The sequence below is a fragment of the Microtus oregoni genome, unplaced genomic scaffold (assembly GCF_018167655.1).
Source record: "Microtus oregoni isolate MIOR12 unplaced genomic scaffold, Mior012 000013F_ref0000133, whole genome shotgun sequence".
Classification (NCBI taxonomy): domain Eukaryota; kingdom Metazoa; phylum Chordata; class Mammalia; order Rodentia; family Cricetidae; genus Microtus; species Microtus oregoni.
In genome coordinates, this window is record NW_024543072.1 from 33,519,791 (window position 1) to 33,541,247 (window position 21,457).

Here is a 21,457-nt window from a genome sequence, read left to right on the forward strand (position 1 = left end):
GAATATGGACCAACCAAATGTAAAAGTAGGTTTTTATTTAAGATTTATTTTTCTTATTTTTAATTATGTGTATGTTTGTGTCTGTATGTGGGTATCTGCACATGTGTGCAGGACTAAGGTACCAGACTCCCATGGAACTGGAGTTTGAGGTGCTTGTGAGCTGCCCAACATAGGTGGTGGGAACCAAACTTGGGTCTTCTGCTGTAGTCGTATACACTCTTAACCACTGAACCATCCCTCCAGACATCCCTCCTTAAAAAAAAAAAAAAAAGTTTTGATAACTACAAATGATAATCCTTCAGAGCTAAATTTAAAAGTTCAGTTTTCAATTTTAGAATCTATTACTTTACGATACTTTTAGTTTTTAAAAGATGTGTTTATTTTATGTATATATTTGCACAATATGCTGCAATGCTATTAGAAGCCAGAAGAGGGCATTAGAACCCCTGGAACTAGAGTTGCAGGGGATTGTGACCACCATATGGGTGCGGAGAACCCAATCACAGGCCTCTGCAAGAGCAGCAAGTGCTCTTAACCACTGAGCTCTCTCTCCTGTCTTAGTTTTTTTGAAGTTCAGTTTTGTCTAGAAGTCAGGAAGTATATTAGTATACTGTAAATCATTTAGGGATTAGATTATAACTTATTTTCTAAGCTCTTAGGAAATGCAACATAACTTACTACAAGTCAGTGATTTTGTTGTTGTTGGCAGTGTTTTAAGTCCCCAGGTGTTCTTAAACTTGTGGCATCCTGTCTCATCTTTCTGCGTGTTGAAGTAGTCATAAAGTTTGGTTTATTTGTTTGTTTGTGGTTTGTTTAGTTTGAGATATGCTTTTGCTGCCTAGCCCAGGCTGGCTTTGAACTTGTTGTCCAAGCCTTACATCCTTCTGAGTGCATGTGTCACCAATAGTCAGGCTGATCATTTTGAAATTGTATTTGTCTGTCTGGGGGGTGGAAGTTGCTACAGCGTATGTGTATAGGCTAGAGGACAACTCGCAAGGGATCAGTTCCACTGTATGGGTCCTAGAAATAAAACTCAGTCAGGTTTTGAGGCATTTTTTTTATCCTAAAAAGAAAACTTTTTCTTTATCTCATTATTATCTGGGTCTGAGACTAGTTGAATTTCTGTCTCTTACCTTATGACAAGAGTGAACCTTGGGTAATTCATTTGGCTATTGTCTGAGTTTCCCAGTTATCAGTTTATTTAAGTACTGTAGCTACCCTACATAACAGATGGCATAGAGATGTGATAGGTAATGTGTATATATAGTTTTTAATACTTGTAAGAGAGTACCATCTTATTTATAATATATATTTAGGTAGTGTAGTATACCCCAGTTAACAGAGATGCATAGAGACAGGATAGCTAAATATATAGTTCTTTTTTTTAAATATATAGTTCTTAATATTTGCAAGAGACTACGTCTTATTTATAGTATATTTTTTCCTCAGAACCATTTAAAGTAGACAGTATTGAGGATTCTGAGGGCTGTTTGTACATTTGTCAAGTGAATGCTCAAAATAACTGCAGCAAAGGCATTCCGTATATGGCTAATTTAAAGCCCAGGTCTTTTTTTCCATTTCAGGTCCCCTGAAGTCATGGGTTGCTGGCTCCTGCTCAGAGTGACAACACCCTGTGGATTCTACTGGTCCTGGCCCAACCACCACAGAGCCGCACTGGAGCATGGAGCCAGCCTAGAGAGGGTCAGGTAGGAACTGTTTTTTCACTTTATGGCACGGTTTTGCTGATTGGAAAAAAAAAATAACTTTTATACTCCAAAAGGGTATAAAACATTGATGATTCTTTTTTAAAAGGGGCTTTTCAAAACTGAGCCATATTGGAAAAATCAGCAATTAACATGTCCTGTGCAAGCAGGCCCTGTGTACTGTCAGCCTCCCCACAATGCTCACAGTGACAGCCAGGGTTGCACTTCTGAGATGGATGCATTGAATCATGTTTTAGGCTTTGTACATTAATAAATCAGGCATGATATTGACCTAATTCTGAAATCCTTTGTTAATTACCTTAAGTGTTTGAGTCCTAAGGAAAACAGTAGTGAATCTTAGGATTTTAAACTGTAATTAAATGAGTATATATTCCATAGTTTGAAGACAATTTCACATCATTCTTTTTCAGTCAGTACCACAGCACTGAAAAACAGCAGCTAGTAGTTAGATGAACTCACGTTTCCCTGTATGTTATGTAGCTTACAGGGATCATCTCATTGAAAGAATACTGCATCCCTTTTATAGATTTAGAAATGAGACTCAAGACAATTGAAATAATTTGCCCAGGGTTACAATATTAGTGAGTAAAAGTCATTCAAACCCAGGAAATATGGCTGAAGAAGTCTTGTTATATGTTAGATTATAATATTTTTTTGTTTTTCTACAATTTAAAAAATTCTGGTGTTTAAAGGACTTAAGGATTTTCTTACCAAACTGCAAATTTGGAAGAAATACACAGTAAATGACATTGCGTTTAGTACCGAATGAACTGTTACTTAATATTTATTTCAACCTTTACAATAATATAATTTAAAATACTTTAAATGTGTTGACTTGCCATATTGCTTTTAGTAGTGGACAATATATTCTGATTTTTATTTTGTAATAAAACCTTCTAAAACATCTCACATAAATATGGAGTAGAATAGACAAACAATTGCAGCAATGAATTTAAGCTTCTTACATTTTTGTTGTTACTTGTTATTCTGTTGGTTATTGTGTTAATATTTGGAAGTATTTCTGTAACAGGAGTTATAGGCATTTATGAACACTTAGTATTAGAAAAGCATGTTACTTAACATATTTATGTTACAGAAAAATAATAATTCTAAAAGGAGTTGCATGTTCCCAAGATGGCACATAAAGTAAATTCAATAGGCAAAGAGTCATAAACAATAGCCTTTAAAAGATCTTGGACCAGCAAGATGCCTCAGTGGGTAAAGCCCGATACCAAGCCTGACAACTGGAGTTCAATCTTCAGGACTCACATGGTGGAGAGAACTGACTCCCAAAAGTTGTCTTTTAACTTCCAAGTGTGAGCTAGCTGTAGCATGTGCATACCCACACACAATAGACAAGTACATAAAGCCAATAAAAATGTAATTTGAATTTTTTTTCTTTTCTTTTTTTTTAATTAACAATTTCTACCTTCTCCCATTTTCCTCCCCATTCCCCCACTCCCTCTCCTTCTCCCTCTCCAGTCCAAAGAGCAGTCAGGGAAAAATTTTAAGTAATAAGAATAACACATAATTCTTAGAGATGCACAATTGTTACAGGCTAAAGCAATATAATGAAAATGTTTTAATTGATAATGGATTCTGTTGTTGGTTTAATGTAAGCTTCATTGTTTTAAATACTGTCAAACTAAAGTACAGGTTTGTGGAGACGATAGCATTAAAGATCTTCATTAGTGTGTATTTTAGTGATACTTTCTAAATTTTATTAAAAGAGCAAGATACATCTTACTTCAAGAAGATTTATGCATTCCATAATGTAGAAAAACAGTATTTGTGAAGTGCATGTCTTAGTGGCCTTAGCATTGTCTTGGAGCTTTTAATTATTAAAGGGGAGCATGGAGAAATGTGTAATGAATCCAGAGGGGCGAACTGTATTTTGTAAAAGACTCTTACAGAGTTTTTCCAATGTTTAATCAATTGGCGCTTTTTTTGCTTTGAAAGATATAACTTTACTTCTAAAGACTTAACTGCCTGATTTTCAAAATAATGCAGGTGGCAATATTAGATCTAAAATGAATCAATGAGAAATCATTTCAAAGTGAAAAGTATGGTGGGTTAAGGAACCAGTGAACACCACCATTCCCGCTTTCCTTTTTGTGTAGTAAAGAACTTAACCAAATATTACCGTGAAGAGATGATAGATAAGGATGAATAAAAGCTCCAGACTTTAGAATAATGTCATGGTTTATCAATTTCTCTGAGCAAACTGGTATGATATTAGAATATGGAAGACTTCAGGTTAGTAGAAATGATGCTGGTAGCAGGCTTCAGTCTTCAAATGAAAGCAATCAAATGGTGTAAATTTGGTATGAAACCAGGGTGTATTGGGAAATTTCCCTTACCTATTCAGCTAAGGATGATCTGTACTTAACACCTCTTTGGAGGAAATGAAATGTCGTTAGGATCATAGCTAGTGCTCAGTGAGACACGAACAACATTCACTAAGAACTAGGGCAGAAGATCTTAGAAATGAGGGACCATTTTCACACTTGAAGTAAAGCCATGTTTGTTACCCACACTTTTCCCTTTTGCTGTAGCTCTACTGGGGCCCTGGGGCTCCTCTATAGTAGGCATACTTTGTCCAAAAATGCTTGGGATCAGAAGTAGCATTTGGGGAGAATAGTTGTATATACCTAATAAGGTGTCTGGGGGAAGTACTCAGGGCTTAGCAGGAAATTCATTTGTGCTTTCTGTACATTTGATGCAAATATCAGAGGTAATTTTATGCAGTGTTTTTAATGTATATATATTCTGATTGCATTCTACCATAGGTCAGCAGTAAAATTCTCTACTTGGGTCATGTCAGCACTCAAAACATTTTGGATTTTGCATTTTCAGGTTTTTTGTTTTGTTTTGTTTTAGACAAGGGATGTATAACGTACATTCTCCAGTAATTTTGTTAAGGTACGATAGCCATGGGCTGATAGGGAGAAAGAAGAATCTGCCTAAAAATGTTGCTAATTATTAGAATTAAGACTTGTTAACACCAGGCAAATGCCTTTTCCATTGCAGTCCTTTATTCCATTGTTTGCTAAAGGCTAGAACCCAATAATGAAATAAATTCTCACATAAAGACCCAATGTATCCAAAAGATCAAAATAGAGTTGTACTGTTTGAAGCCAAAGTAGAAAATAGAAAGCACAGACCATTAAGCTTTCTTCTTGCTTTTCTTTTTCTGCCAGGTACCCTCTAAAGAAGCCTAAGCTTTCACAGAGTATAGTTTCATTATGCACAATGTACCATAGAGTTTTTAAAGTTACATGTTTCTTTGAAGGTATTTAATTCATTGCCTGTTTTCCCTACAAACCACTTTTTGTTAAACATCCTGACTCCTTCAGCTCATGGTATAGCAAGCAACATCTCACAGTGTCTAGTGAGCATCTCATTTCATGCTTTGAACCTCCCAAAACAGGATGAAAGCCATCTGAAGAGCTGATGAGGGAATTTAAGAAAGGCAAGGTATCTTCTGTTTAGAGGAAATACCCTGTTTCTGATTATCTTTCTGGCACCTTATATTTGTGCTAGATGAATTTGATTAAAGGTGTGTGCATGGAAGTAGAATATTTTCTCAACTCAGACTCAAGATTGCTTAATGCTTGCCTGGAATAACATCTTAAGCACATGACCCTGCTTACTCGCTGCTTGGAAAACACACCACAGTACTTACTCCTCTTCCCTACCCTTATACATTTGTTTCTTAAGTTTAGAGATTATCATGACATTGCTGTGCAGTTTTCTGCTGCTTACTTTTAAGTTGAAATCTCATTTTTGTTTCAGATTCTCCTTCTTCTGTGGTTAACAAACAGCTCGGATCCATGTCACTTGATGAGAAACAGGGTGCGTGCAACAGGAGATGCGCTATGCCCATCCATCCATAGTTTTATTGCAATGCATAAACAAAGTTCTTTCTTGCTTTTGCTTAGCATATCATTTTGATGATGGTCTTCATTAGTATTTTATGGACTAAATTATCTTGTGTGGTATTGTGCACAAAAAGCTGTCATGGCTTGAACAAATTATGTTCTGTGTAAGCTTATTTCTGCCTTCAACATTTTATAACAACTCTGAAGTCTCTCCTTCAATAGTTTGTAATGAATAGAAGATAAAATTTTTCTTATAGCTGTATATCATAAGATCATATAGAACTGTGGTTTAAGATTAGCATATTGCCCCATTGTTCATTAGAAGTTATTTGAACATAGTAATATTTCATATTACTAGGTTGCTATGGTAATGACACTTGGGTTTGTGTCATACTTAACTGGTGGTGAAACTCAAGATAGGTTGATTTTTTTTTGTTGTTGTTTCTGTTGTTTTGTTTTGTTTTGCTTTTTAAAACAAGGTCTTATATGTTGCCCAGGTTGGCCTTGAACTGCCAGTGGTTTTGATTAGCCTTCTTCCTGAGTGCTGGGACTACAGGCATGCTTCCACCCCACTCAGCTCTGATGCTTTTAATTTTAAGCTTTTATGCTTATAAACCCAAAGTTTGGAGTATACACAGCAGAAAAAAATAACGAGAGCTTGAATTTTGCAGGAAAATGAATGGAGCTAGAAAACACTGAGTGAGGTAACTCAGACACAGAAAGACAGTTATCACATGTACTCACTCATAGGTGTTTTTTAAACATAAAGCAAAGAAAGGCAGCCTACAAACCACAATCCCAGAGAACTTAGACAACAATGTGGACACTAAGAGAGAATTACATAGATCTAATCTACATGGGAAATAGAAAGTAGAAAAAGACAAGATCTCCTGAGTAAATTGGGAGCATGGGGACCTTGTGGGAGGACTGAAGGGGAGATGGGAGAGGCAGGGAGGGGAGCAGAGAAAAATGTAGAGCTCAATAAATATCAATAAAAATGTATTTAAAAACCCAAAGTTATACTGAAAAACGCTGGGCCACCAGCAGGTAAACCTCTTGCACTTCCACTGGTAGTTTTTTGAAGAAACAAACGCTTAAGGAGAACTCGATGTAATCACAGGTTTATTGGTCAAGCTTTATTACTAGCAGATCTGATACAGTACAGAGAGGAATTGGAAAAGGACAACATTCTGACAAAGAAGAGGTACATGAAAAGAAGGATCCAGAAAGGAAGACTGTAAGAAGTACTTTAGGACTTTCTTGAAAATTAAGGCAAAGAACTTACTATGTTAACTCAATTCTCTAAAGTACTCTAAGCACTTTGTGACAGAATAATGTTAGCGATACTAAGCCCCCAAAAAATAACTTTAAATTATTTATTTATATATTTACAGGTAGTATGTATGTATATCAGGGGTTCATGACATGGTGCAATCCTCAGTAGTGATCCGGGGGTAATTTTCAGGAGTCAGATCTTTCTGTCTCCTGAATGGGTTCCAGGGATTGAACTGAGGTCAGGCTTGGCTGCAAGCATCTTCACTGCTGAGCCATTACTGCTGAGCCATCTCACCAGCTTGACTTCAGCTATCTCAGTTGAAGAGGGCAAATGAGTAGCTAATAGACTTCACAATTTTTTTAAAAAAAATTATGAATAAGCATGAAATCCGTAAGACTTGATAGGCTGAAAAGTAACGTACATATGAAGGCTCACTGTTGATTGAGTGAAAATATTAATATTTCTATAGTATCTGGTATGAAATAGGTCTAATTCTAACTGTCCTAGAAAAATATTCAAAAACCAGATTAGAACTTCTGTACTTTCAGTCTTAAATAATTGACTTTCAGTCTTAAATAATTTATTTCTAAATCTTTTGGTGGCATGTATTGTTAGTAGATGTTTTGTTTTCTTTTTGTTGTTGCTTTCCTCTTCTTAAAAAATAAAGCTAGGCCAGGCGGTGGTGGCGCACGCCTTTAATCCCAGCACTCGGGAGGCAGAGGCAGGCGGATCTCTGTGAGTTCGAGACCAGCCTGGTCTACAAGAGCTAGTTCCAGGACAGGCTCCAAAACCACAGAGAAACCCTGTCTCGAAAAAAAACCAAAAAAAATAAATAAATAAAGCTAGGCGTGGTAGTTCTTGCCTTTAATCCCAGCACTCAGAAGACCAATGTAGAGAATTGCCTTGAGTTAGATTGAAAATCTGTGTTAAAAAAAAAAATCAAGGAAAATACAATGTGGAAAATGGTGTGAGGGAGGAAAAGAAAAATAGAGTAAATGAATTTGAGAATTACAGAATTAACCATGTTTTATCTTTATACAGAGTAATAAAATACGATACAATTATAGCATCTCATATTACACTGTAGCCAGATTTATGTTTAGTTAGCCACATAAAATAATTTCTATAGATTTATGTTAAATATTATACCTATTTAGTTGGTACTTCATTTTATATATGGTTTTAGGACATAAGAAAGGGAAGATTTAGGTTTAACTCCCACAGATTTGGCCTCAGTGCATGAGTGAATGGTGATGCCATTCAGTGAGGGTGCCTAGCCCAGAGATAGAAATTAGGAGGTGCTTTATTTGTGGTCGTGTAATATAGTTTGCCATGTAGTCATACAGCCTCTCTAGTGGTCAAATATCAGTTGTGTTTAGCAGAAACTACATTGTTAAAGGCCATTGTAAATGTAGTTTTGTGATAAGATCTATGAGCAGAAATGGCCTAGCAATGGGTAAGACTTACTTATGGCAACATGTGTTATCTGAGGATTAAACTGTACCAGCCTGTCACTTCTGGTCTAATGTAATAGCTCTGTAACCGACTGGGTCATGTCTACTCAAGCCACAGTCTATTCTTTACTAGCAGACAGGATGAACCTTTAAAAAGTGAATATATGCTCATATGATTTTTCCGTCTGAAGTTTCTATAACCCTTGAAAACTACTGAAGTTCACACCAAGCTTTGTAAGCCACATATGAACCAGCCCTTATCTCACTGAGCTTACTTTTGGGCATTCTGCTCACTCACTGTGTTCTTGTCAAGTCTCCTCAGTCTCTTAAGCTCTGCTCAATCACTGCGGTCTTGCCTAGTAGCCTTCGGTCTGCTAACATGGTGCTTGCTTACTGTGCTCTTTACCAAGTAGCCTGCCTGCTAACACTCTGAGCTCCTTTCCTTCTCAGATATCTTACGTACACTGTTCCCATTCCCAAACTGCTTTGTTGTTAAGCAATTTCAACTTCTCCATTAAGCGTCAATCTCTTTAAAAAACTGACTTCCCAATGTGCCCCTCTTTTCCTCTTTGTGGCGTATTATTTGCTCTCATTAGATTTACAGCCATGTATTTGTTTGGAGGCTTGTTTTGTATATACTTCTCTCCATATTCTGTATGTGTTGTTTTTATTCGCTGTCATATATATGCAGTGTGTGAAGTCATACCACTTTTATTGGTAGCAATATTTGGTCAGGTTTTTTGGGGGGTTGTGATGAGATATGGGGTCTTCCTTTGGTCTTGGCTGGCCTGGAACCTTCTATATAGACCAGGCTGGCCTGGAACATTCAGATATCAGTCCACATGCCTCTGTTTCATATACTGGGATTAAAGGTGTGCCATCATTAATTCTTTAAGTGATCAGAGCTATGGAAATTATTTTAGTTTGGAAAACTCAGCATAATACCCAGTTTTACATATTGGAAGGTTCATTGGGCAATATTATAAATGAATAAATAGAAGATAAAGATTGAAGAGTGTCAGAACATACAAGAAATTGTAATAATATAGGTAAGAGACAATGAAGAATCCAATCTAAGGCAGTAGGAGTGGGAAATGAGTATATTTTAAAAATCTTTGTGAAGTAGAATAATGGAACTTGGGCTTGGGATAGATTGCTTGTCTTATCTAGGAGTGTAGATTATGTATCCAGCACTACAAAATAATGACAGTAATGGTAACAATAAGAGATACTTTGAAACTGGTTAGCCAGAAATTAATGAGAAAATTATGTCTAGGTATCTTGATAAGATTATAATAAACCATCCGAAAGACAGAGCTTTCTGGAAAAACAGATAGGGGAAAGAAGCTATGGACGAGATCCTTTGGTTGGGGGTGGGGGATAAGCATCTTAGTCTGTTTTCTCTTGCTATTAAGGAATACTTAAGTGCTGGCCATGGTGGCATATGTCTGTAATCCCAGTACCTGGGAAGCAGAGACAAGTGGATCTCAGTGAGTTCCAGGCCAGCCAGGTCTGCATAGTAAGACTTTGTCTTTAGAATCTATGTATGTGAAAGGGCAGAGGAGGGAGGAAAATAGAGAGGGCAGGGGAGAGGAGAGACTGAGCAACACATAAGGAAAGGGTTTTGACTCTCAGCTCTGAAAGTATCTACTTGGCTTTTAGTTAGGGTCACGTGCTGCTCCATGCATTGCCAAAGAAAGGAGGGACAAGCAGAAGTGTATTGAAGACAGCTGACAAGTGGGAAAGCTAAAGAAAGCTAAGGAAACCAAACTGGGTTGGTAACAACTTACCATCAGTACCTTCCTCTGAGGAGGAACTCACTCACTCCTGTAAGGTTACATTAACCCACTGGTGAGGACTCTGTATTCATGATCCTCCCTATACTGCTGCATAGACAGTGTTGTATTTAATTATCCAAAAAATTAATCAGTTAGATTGAAATTGAACATTATTAGTAACCGTTTTATCTTTGGTAAGTACCCCATAAAGAAATCTAGGAAGTACTGTGAGAAATAAGCGATATGGAAAGTGCTTGATCACCTAGATGGTGATAAATGCACATCCTACAGCATAAGTATCAAGCTTTAAAAGAAGAAAAACATGTAGTCAGAGGTCTGACTTTGCTGCCTGGACTGATTGTGCTCAGACAATCCTGTTTCAGCCTCCAAGATAGCTGGGACTACAAGAGCGTATTCCCCATTCCTGACTTTGTCTCAGTAGTATTTCCTTTCATTAAGATGCTTTCAAAATAAAATTATAAGAAAAAAACAAATAACACATTGTTATATGAGAAATACTTCATCATATTTATAAAATTTAAAGTTGTAGACAAACATATGGGTGGTTCTTTTATGCTAATTACAGGCAGCCACAATAGTATCTATGATACATACTGTATAATATGTATCATTTATATGTATGTCCATATGTGAATATATTATGTATATATGTATATAAAACACATATAGATATATTTGTGCACATATATGTGTGTATATTATATGTGGGTGTACATGTATCTACATATATGGTATGTATGTATATACACATATATAATATGTAATCATATATATATATATAATTTTATTTTGAGACGGGTCTCACTATGTAGCTCTTGCTCATCTAACTCTTACTACGTAGACTAGGCTGTCCTTTGAACTCACAGAGAACTGCCTGCCTCTGCCTCTTCAATGTGGAATAAAGGTGTGTGCTACCATCTCCCCTTTGAGTAATATATTTTTTAAAGAGTTTGGGACTCAGTATGTTCTCCATGCTGGTCCTAAACTAAATTCAAGTATTCTTGAGTACCTGAGACTATAGGCATGTGTAGCATGCCTGGGAAAGTGATACATTTAATAAGAATTTAATTTTTCTTTTTACTTCTGTATCTAATTGTTATGCTTATTGTTCTTAAGAGAAAATTCTTATTTATTATTTATAATATAAAATTATATTATTATATAAAATTATATTAAATTTACAAATATCTCTTCAGATATTTAAGCCAATAGGTTTTTTCATTTCATTTTATTTTTTAAATGTTTTCTTTCTGGATGAAAGTTAGCTTGGGGGAGGGTGAAAGAAAGTAGTTTTGTATGAGCTACAGTCTGTCATGACTGATCAGATTACCTTATACTTACTATAGTGATATCATAGGTAGAAGGTGATAACTAAAAATCACTTAGGGTAATTTTACCTCAGTGGGCTTCCTGTGGTGTGAAAGCACTGATTTATGGGAGACAAGTGGGTACTCAGAACCTAGCAAAACTAATTTTACCAGTTCTTCTGTGGTATATTGGGAAGTGGAAAATTGGATTTGCCATTAATTAAATATATATTTGCTTTAAAATCATACATCATACTCGTATACTATTACAAAATTGAAATTTTACTATTATCATGAGACTGTTACATTAATGTATACTTGCACAACACTGAGGATTGACACCAGGACCTTGTGCATACACTAAGGAAGAGCTATATCCCTGCCCTTTATTTTTCCTATTTGTGATTTTTTTTATTTTTTGAGATTATAATGTAATTACATCATGCCCCCTGCTTTCCTTTCTCTTTGTTTTTCTTTTTTTTATGACAGAGTCTAAGTTATGCAGGCTGACATCACCCTTGAGATCATTCTCCCTCTACCTCTTCAGTAGCTGGGTTTACTGCACTGTCATGTCTGGTTTAAGTAGTATTTTAGGTAGCCATCAAATACATAGTGAATTTTTTTATTTTTAATAAATATCTAATTTTTGAAGCCTGTTAAATTAATGAGAAATGTTAGTTCGGTATTTACCACCCAGAACACATCTGTAAGTCGTATGTTTTAAATTTTGGTGGACGGAAGAGAATAAAATGAGACTTCACACCAGATTCTGGGTTTTTGTTAGGTTTGCCATCTACCAGTTGGTTATTTGAAATGAAATTTTTTTATTTCATGTTAGTTTTATTCTTCTATTAATCAGTCATTTTCTATGCTTCTAACTTAGTTATTTTCTAATTTAGAATTGTCTCTGATAATAGTTGACATCTGCTAAGTCTATATGTGATCAGCAGTATGTTAAGAATTTTACTTACTTCTGAGCCAGGTGTGGTGGCACATACCTTTAGTCCAGCATTCAGGAATTAGAGGAAGGTGGCTCTCTGAATTCAGGACAGTCTGCTCTACATAGTTCTAAGACAGCCAGGATTACATAAAGAGAACTTGGAAGGGGAGAGAGGAGAAAGAGAAAGGGAGGGAAGGAAGGAAGGAGGGAGAGAGAGAGAGATGAAAAGAAGAAAGGAAAGAAGGAATTTCACTTCTGTCACCTCCTATATTTTCATAATGTAATGAGGATATTATCATTGTTATCTTCTGTTATAGGAATCAAGACTTCAAGACACATATAAAAACAAGTAAAATAGTTGAGCCATAATCTGTTTATATGGGTTAGGATGGATAGGTAGGTAGGCAGGTAGATAGATATTTAGTTAGAGTTAATACTCTGTGATTGCAACACTGAATTAATAATATTGAATTAATATAATAATAATAATAATAATAATAATAGCAACAGCCTAAACACTTCATATCACACTTTTTGTTCCAAATGTTGCTTTGAACCGTTATCTTAGTTTCCTTAGTCCTCACTGCATCCTTATGGAGTAGGTATACTTACCTTTTTTCTCCAGATGATGAAACTACAGCAAAGGAAAGTTAGGAAACTGCGCACAGCTAGCGAATGTTAGGAATATGATTAAGCAGCCAGGCTCTGCCATGTATGGTTATGAATACTGTGTTCTTCCATATCTGACAGTAAAGACAAAAAACTGTATTGTGGGAAGTATTAAAGAAAATGTGTATATTAGGTAATGAGTTTTGAAATAGTTTTTAGAATGTGTTTGCTGTTCCTATTTAAAACAACTAAACAAGGTAGAAGAAATCTAAATGCTTATAAATATCCTTTAAATGGTATAAAAACAAATCATTAGTTTGTAGGTCTTTGAAGTATTTTTCATAGAAAATTTTAGCTTAAAATATGCATTTTTATCACACACAGTGAATTATATCATTTACAATATTTTATTATTGTATATTATGTGCATGTGTGTTTTGTCTGCATGTATGTCTGTGTGCCATGCGTGTGCCTAGTGCCCATGGAGGCCAAGGGAGTCAAGGATTCTCTGGAACTGGAGTTACAGATGGTTGTGAATTTCCATGTTGGTGCTGAGAATTAAATGCAGGTCCTCTGTAAGAGCAGCCAGTATTCTTATCCTCTTAGACATTCCTCCAGTCCCCAGTCACATCCATTCTCAGAAAACCCATCTTAATAAGTTGTGTATAGTCATGCAAAGCAGCATAACCCAAGAAGAGTGGAATGAGGAGAGTTAGAAACAAATGCTAATCCTTGGTTATTAACGCACACTAGAACTTCGTTTGAAGAAGTCAAATTCTGTATCGTGTAGTGTTTCTACCAAAGACACAATTTATGTGCAGCTATATGGAAATCGTTCAACTCAGGAATCTGAAGTTTGAGTACCTAATAAAAGAGTCCATTCCATTTATACAGCGATTGGTCAGGTTTAGCCAAGGCTGATGAGTTCCTTAAGAGTTGAAAGGGAAAGTGTCAATCAGCTATTCTAATTTTATGATTGTATGAATATTGTCCCATTTTATGACTGTGCTTGAATAATTTTGTAGTAGATGACTCTAGGAAAGAAATTGTGACTGGTTTTGGTTGTCTGGAGGCTTCTTGCTGGGGAGAGTTTGGCAGGCTGGTATATAAATGTTAATGAAATATTTCTGCACTGTTCCCTCTCCTCCTTGCTTTTGTTCACTACATTCCTGTAGTAATAGTATATGAAATATGTAACTGTCTTTTTCATTTTCTTCAAAAAGTATTTTGTTGGGTTTTTTTTTTCTTGTAGGAGAGGGGTTAGGGGGTTTCCCATGAAGCCCAGAAGAGGGTGTTAGATCCCATAGAGCTAGAGTTACAGGAAGTTATGAGCCATCCTACATGGGTTCTGGGAATTGAACTCAGGTCCTCTAGGAGAGCAGTACACTTGCTCATAAACATACCCTTTCCCCGTTTCCCTCAGGACAGGGTCTCACTAGGTAGCCTTGGCTGGTCTGGAACTTGCAATGTAGACCAGGCTGACCTTGAACTCAGATCCACCTGCCTCTGCCTCCCTGGCATGGGTTTAATGACGTGTGCCACCATACCCTTTATTCCTTCCTTACCTTAGAGGAAAAATAAATAGCAACATATTTTATAAAATGTTCTAAGAACACCAGATCTAGCTCTGCCTGTGTTCTTGATCACCCCAGGCTTTAGTCTTAGTTACAGCAACCTTAAAACAATAGTGTCTTTATTATCAATGGGATGAAAATCTCAATTGCATAACTAAAGGACAAAGTCATTTGTCTGGACAAATGACTAACAACTATAAATATACCCAAGTGTAAAAGACTAGACAGATGTAAATCTCATTCTTGATATTTTCCAGGGTAAAGTTCTGTGGTTTTACTGGAATGCTGTTCTGTAAAATGTCTCCTCTAAGACCCTTGTACAGTACTGAGGTGCTGACATTGTTATAGGCCTGCTTTGGTGGTGCGCACCTTTAGTCCCAGCACTTGGGAGGCAGAGGAAGGCTGATCTCTGTGAGTTCAGCTCCAGTCTGGTATGCAGAGTGAATTCTCAGCTAACCAAGGCTCCAAGGTGAGACACTGATGAAAGAGGGGGGGGGGGGGGAGTACATTATTATGGATTATTAGTTCATTCCTAGTAGCTGTTTATATTAAAGATGGAGTCCAAAAAATAGAATAGAACTAATGTGATTTTTATAATTTTGGACGCCAGCTTTGTCTTTACACTTTTATTTAAAAATAAGAATTAATCATGTAAGTCAAAATTTCTCACAACATGGGATAAATCCGGACTAGCTGAACATAGCGGACAATGAGGAATACTGAGAACTCAAGAACAATGGCAATGGGTTTTTGATCCTACTGCACGTACTGGCTTTGGGGGAGCCTAGGCAGTTTGGATGCTCACCTTAAGAGACCTGTATAGAGGTGGGCGGTCCTTGGGCTTCCCACAGGTCAGGGAACCCTGATCGCTCTTCGAGCAGATGAGGGAGGGGGACTTGATCGGGGGAGGGGGAGGGAAATGGGAAGCGGTTGCGGGGAGGAGGCAGAAATCCTTAATAAATAAATAAATTAAAAAAAAAAGAACTTAAAATGAAGTGTAAGCATTGAGCTTTTTCGGTCACTTGTCTCTTGGGGCATGCTCTCTCCTTTCTGCTCCAGTAGTTAATTGAAATGCTGTTATGTTTCCTGGTTATAAGCTAGACCAGAGGTTCTGTGAGGTTCTTTCAGTAAGTGCTCCAGTATCTTCAAAAGTAAAGAGAAGAAGGTATGTTCTTCAAGTTAAGACCCTGCATGGGCCCGTGCATCCTGTGTTTATTCCCTGTGTATTCTCATGTTTCCACAAGCTGTTCATGACCATCAAATGGGAAGTTTTTAAGTTCTGTTGGATTTTGTCCTTGGTTATCCTTTCACTCTTTGGGGAAAGGGCTGTGAATAGTCTCTACAGTTTCTGTGGCTTTGATTTGCCATTATGTTTGATTGATTAATTGATTAATTTAAGGACAGGATCTTACTAAATAGCCTTGGCAGGCTTAGGACTCACTGTATGTACCAGGTTGAGCTCAAATTTAGAGCAATTCACTTGTCTTTGTCTCTTGAATGCTGGACTTACAGATGTATGCAGCCATGCCCAGCCAAATATGAAGTTTTTCTTTTTGAAAGACGGTCTCATTCTGTAGGCCAGCTGGCCTGTTTTTAACTGTAGAACACAGGCTGGCCCTGAAATCTTGGAAGCCCTCCTGTCTTTGCCTCCTAAGTGCTGGGATTACAGGTGTGAGCACCATGCCCACCTTTATTTGCTATTTTGAAAAAGACATTATATACTGTAGAATACCCTATAAATTTTAAGGTGAAATTATAGTCCATTACTAAGAAATAACTTCTTTGCAAGATCAGTTAAGAATAAAAGCTGAATTTATCATAAAATATTGAAGCAGTTTTAGAAAATGTCAAAGTATAGCCTTGCCAAGAACTCAGCAGCTTCTGCCTGAGCAGCTCTGTGCAGAGCCTTGAGCCCTTTCGTCTTTCTTACACTCCAGCCGCTGCTAATCCTTCTGGTGTTCAAGCAACTAAAAAGTAAATCATTGGTATTTTTAAATAAGGTACCAGTTTATTATGTATGTCATTGCATGTTAATAGCTTTTGATTCCTTAATGAAACGGTATGGTTTTCAGTGTATTTGATTTCCCTCTAAATCTGAGGGAGCCATGTATACCATGCTAGAAATTAATAATGTTGCTTTAAAGTTTAAAGGAGAACCTAACATGAATAAAAATTATGACAAGAACAACCTAACTTAAGTTCTTTTAAATTTTAGGAAATGTCATATTTTTTTTACTGGTTTCAGAGACTTTTTCAAATGTTTTAAACACAATTTTCAGATAACAATAATGAAAGGCTGAGCCCCAAGCCAGGGACAGGTGAACCAGTTTTAAGTTTGCACTACAGCACAGAAGGAACAACTACAAGCACAATAAAGCTGAACTTTACAGATGAATGGTAAGTTAACATTTTTGTGAAGATGTTCTTAGCTGTTTTTGTAGAATTATACTAGATCTGCTTTTTCTGTACTTTATGTTTTGTTTTTGCTATACTGTATTGGTTGTGAAACCGTAGTCTGCCTTAAATTCCTTGAAGAACTTGTAAATACACAGAATAGCACTCTGCAGAGAGAGCTCATTCTCAGTGGATCAGAGCCTTTGTGCAAGCATGAGGACATGAGTTGGAGCCCCTAGCAGCCATGTAAAAAGCTGAGCACGGCTGCACATGCTTGTATATGCCTGTAACCCTAGCACTGGGAGGCAGAGACTGGCGATCCCTTGAGCTCACCAAGGAGCTTCCTGTTCAGTTCAAGCCAGTAGCTAGATCGTGACAGAGGAAGACTCCTAACCTCTTCTTCTAGCACGTGTGCGTGTCACACACATACACACAGAACACACCTATGTGCACACAAAACAAAATGAATCTAACTCAAAAATACCTACACGTCTATAAATCCCACTTGCTGATTGGGTGTGAAGCCAGGCCCAAGAATTTACATTTCTAAAAATGTAGCTAATTGTATTTGTAATCCTGGGATGTTTGTTCTGATAAAAAACACAAATAATAATATAATCACCTACATTAAAGTATTTTAGTCTTGGGCTGGAGAGATGGCTCAGCGGTTAAGAGCATTGCTTGCTCTTCCAAAGGTCCTGAGTTCAATTCCCAGCAACCACATGGTGGCTCACAACCATCTGTAATGAGGTCTTTTTATATTTTAGTAAGTTTATGAACAAACATATTTTATTCTTCTGTTTAATATATTTTTAATCATGATTTTTAAATAATTTTACTTGTTATTTAATTTATTATTAGAAAAGTTGAACTTTTATACTCATCTAATGCTATACATGTTGTCTGTAATGACATTTCTGATTTTGTTCATATATTGCTTTAGCTGAGTATAAATTTATTGTTCATAAACTTACTAAAATATAAAAAGAGAAAGCCCTTTAAAAATAAATTGGCAGTATCTTTTTTTTTTTTTTGGTTTTTCGAGACAGGGTTTCTCTGTGTCTGTGGAGCCTGTCTTGGAACTAGCTCTGTAGACCAGGCTGGTCTCGAACTCACAGAGATCCGCCTGCCTCTGCCTCCCGAGTGCTGGGATTAAAGGCATGCGCCACCATCGCCCGGCAGTATCTTTTGATCTAAATATAGTTATCTCTGGAAATACGTCTCAAAGATATAATGATGAAAGTAGAAAGAGTTTGAAAAAGAAGGACTTTTCCCTCAATGGGCTAAAAATGATAAATTCATTTTTCAATTAAAAGAGAATAAATAAGTAATCTAGAACATCCCAACTAGATGGACTAGTAAAATAACAATTAGTACAAGTAACTAAAGGAAAATAATGTTTAGTTATAGTTAATGATGCTTGCTATAAAGTTAAGTTTAACAAATGCAGAATGGGGTATACTCAGCATAATGAAAACTATGTTCTAAAATGCCAAACAAAAGTCATGTATATATATGCATACATACACACACACACACATAGAGAGAGAACAAAGACTAAAATATTTTTTTAATTATTTATTTATTTATTATGTATACAATATTCTTCCTGCGTGTGTGCCTGAAAGCCAGAAGAGGGCACCAGACCTCATTACAGATGGTTGTGAGCCACCATGTGGTTGCTGGGAATTGAACTCAGGACCTTTGGAAGAGCAGGCAATGCTCTTAACCGCTGAGCCATCTCTCCAGCCCAAGACTAAAATACTTTAATGTAGGTGATCATGTACATTTAAAAAACCAATTTATGTAAACATTTTATTTTTTCTCACTGTCTAGAGGCCTTTTGGTTGAGCATTATCCAAATATTTTTATTTAACTTTGTTTAATTTGCAATTTATAAATGTTTGGTGATAATAGGGTATTTCTAAATATATAATTATGTGCTAGAATAATTACATAAAGCATTATATAGTATTTATATCAATTATTTATAATAACATGTAATTATGACTAATATATTAATATATTAAGTCATGTTAATATATTAAATTTATACAAATACATCATATACTGTTATACTAATATAAGGTATATTATGTGCAAATTATATATCACATGTTAATATATTAACATATATTTTATGTTGTATGATTGGTTAATATATGGTTATATGTTAATTTATTCAGTTCACTGACCTCCATATGTGTATGTTTGAATGTATTTTGCAACAAAACATGATTAAATAGGATTTCAAATGTTGTTGGATACCTTTGTGTGCCAAGGGTGGTTCTAGACATTGGAAATGCATAAAAAAATAGTTTTTTAAAAAAATGTGTGCCCTCTGGAACTTACATTCTAGGTGGAGGAAGCGGACAATAAGTACACTAAATAAGTATACAGTGTAGCATTTGGAAGGTACTAAATTCTGGGGAAGAAAATAGAGCAGGTAAGGACCATCGGGAAACCTAGGGAAGGTCAGTCATCAGTGAGAAGAGAGCCTGCATGTAGGGGAAGGACGTCTGAGGCAGAGAGACATCCTGCCCAACATTTGAGCAAGTCAGGTCTGGGTGTTCAGGGATCTTTTCGCAAGTTTGTGTGTGTGAAGTGGAGCGAACAGAGGAGAGACAAAGGAGAAACAGATAAGGTCAGCCAGGAAAATGAGGAGGGTGTTTAAAAACATAAAAGATATTTTTGGTTCTTGTGTTCATATTGTACCATAGTGGAAGCCAGTGCCTGTTAAAAAGACTCTGGCCATAAGCAGAGTAAACATTAGCTATGGGCTGTCCAGAATGGGAGCAGCAGAGGTTGTCAAGAATCCAATTGTAGGTGTGTGCTTGAAGATTAAGTCAGTGGAGTTTCTTGATGACCCCAAGTGTTTTACCATAGCATTTAAAGCATGATGTCTGGGCTCTGTTCCATGATATAAAATTTAACACGAGGTTCTCATATTTATTATTTGCTCCCTATTTTTTCTACTCTCACCTTTCTATACAAGACTGCCGTCTTAGGAAGAATGTCTTCAGACAATTCTAAGTTTGATTCTCTTTTTTCTTGAATGCTAATTTCACTTAAAAATTACCATATATTGTCATTTATTAGTTCATCAAATACTACCATTTTTATTTTTTAAAATATTCAGCTTATATTGTTGAGAATAAGGCGGAACATTATAAACTATGCATATTTCCTTTATTTTAGTATGTGTGTTGCTTTTTGTTTTTAGTTTCTTTAAAGACAGTGAGGGAGTCGAGTACACTGCAACTTGACAGCCTGAGGAATCTCTCTAAATCCGTTTTCTAAAATGGAAATGGGCATTTAAAAAAAAAAACACAACAACCTATTTCTAAGGTTTGTTGTAAAGATTTAGCAGGATTTTTGTAGAGAAAGTACCTTAACCTTAGCACATCTTGCATATGATAAGACCCCCCTTGGTGTGCTCGCCAGCCTTTCTTGTTGGCCTGTGAGAGCCATGGTAGAAGCAGGTGGGGGTGACCGCATTTGTTTTACACCTTGTCACCTTGTTTCCCAGGTTCGGTGTTTGTTTTCCAGTTTATTCATAGGATTTACAGTTTCTGCCTGTGATCTTCATGCTTTAAAAAGCCTGTTCTTCCTAGAGTTAGGGAAAACCTTCTCTCATCTTACTTTTGTGTTTTGTCTAGTTTTATAGTAAAAATACCTACTTATTAATTCTGGAATTTTTTTTTCTAGCAAGTGTGATGCTGAGTTATAGCATTGGCTCTCCACATAATGTCCCTTTGTCCCAGTGCCGTTTGTTGTGTAGGCTTCTCATTTCACTGTGGTCTAGAATACCGTAGTCACTCTGCTGAGTGTGCTTACTTGAGTAGAGTAACTTTTCCATTAGTGGATCTTTTCCTAAGTTAGCACCATAATACTTTAATCGTCATAACTATTGTACTCTAGCATTGTTTTTATAGCTTTCTCAGTGAGGGAAAAAAACTGTAGCATAACCACAGTGGCTTTGCATTCTCTCCTGGTTAGAAAGACATTCTCAGGGGCTTGAAAGACAGCTCATCAGTCGAGGACATTTGCTGTTTTTCCAGAGGACCTGGGTTTGGTTCTTAGCACTCATTTGGTGGCTCACAAAAATCTGTAACTCCATATCCAAAGGATCAGATGCACTCTTCTGGTTGCTTCACAAACCAGACACCCATGTGGTAGGTACATAGACATACATGCCGGCAAAATAACCATATATTAAAAGTAAGAAGGAAGAAAGAAAAAGATACATGTTCTTTAAAGAAAAAAGAAACAGCATAAAATATTTAACTGAAATGATCCTATTGTGACAACACTTAGGCTGGTTCACAATCCTTTTGACTTTTTTTTCTGCAAAAATATCCATGTAGGTACATATTATTCTTTAAAATAATATCATATTTTAAAAAAGATGAAATTGACTTTTGTAATTTGCTTAAAAGGAATTTTGCAAAATCTTTGGCAAAAGTCCCTAGTAATTTGCCTTTTTACATTTGTTTGTT

The 21,457-nt window shown here is 36.3% G+C and overlaps 1 protein-coding gene across 6 annotated transcripts in view; it reads left to right on the forward strand.

Annotated features, from left to right (window-relative positions):
- Dcaf6 (DDB1 and CUL4 associated factor 6) overlaps window positions 1-21,457 on the forward strand; it is a 110,206-nt gene that overhangs the window by 65,169 nt on the left and 23,580 nt on the right. For 4 of the 6 annotated variants that reach the window (XM_041662397.1, XM_041662399.1, XM_041662398.1 and 1 more), the window contains 2 exons: window positions 5,520-5,579; window positions 16,844-16,961. In XM_041662397.1, coding sequence (XP_041518331.1) covers window positions 5,520-5,579; window positions 16,844-16,961 — 178 coding nt within the window. The remainder of the gene's footprint in view (window positions 1-5,519; window positions 5,580-16,843; window positions 16,962-21,457) is intronic. The other 2 variants (XM_041662400.1, XM_041662401.1) reach the window with 1 other exon arrangement.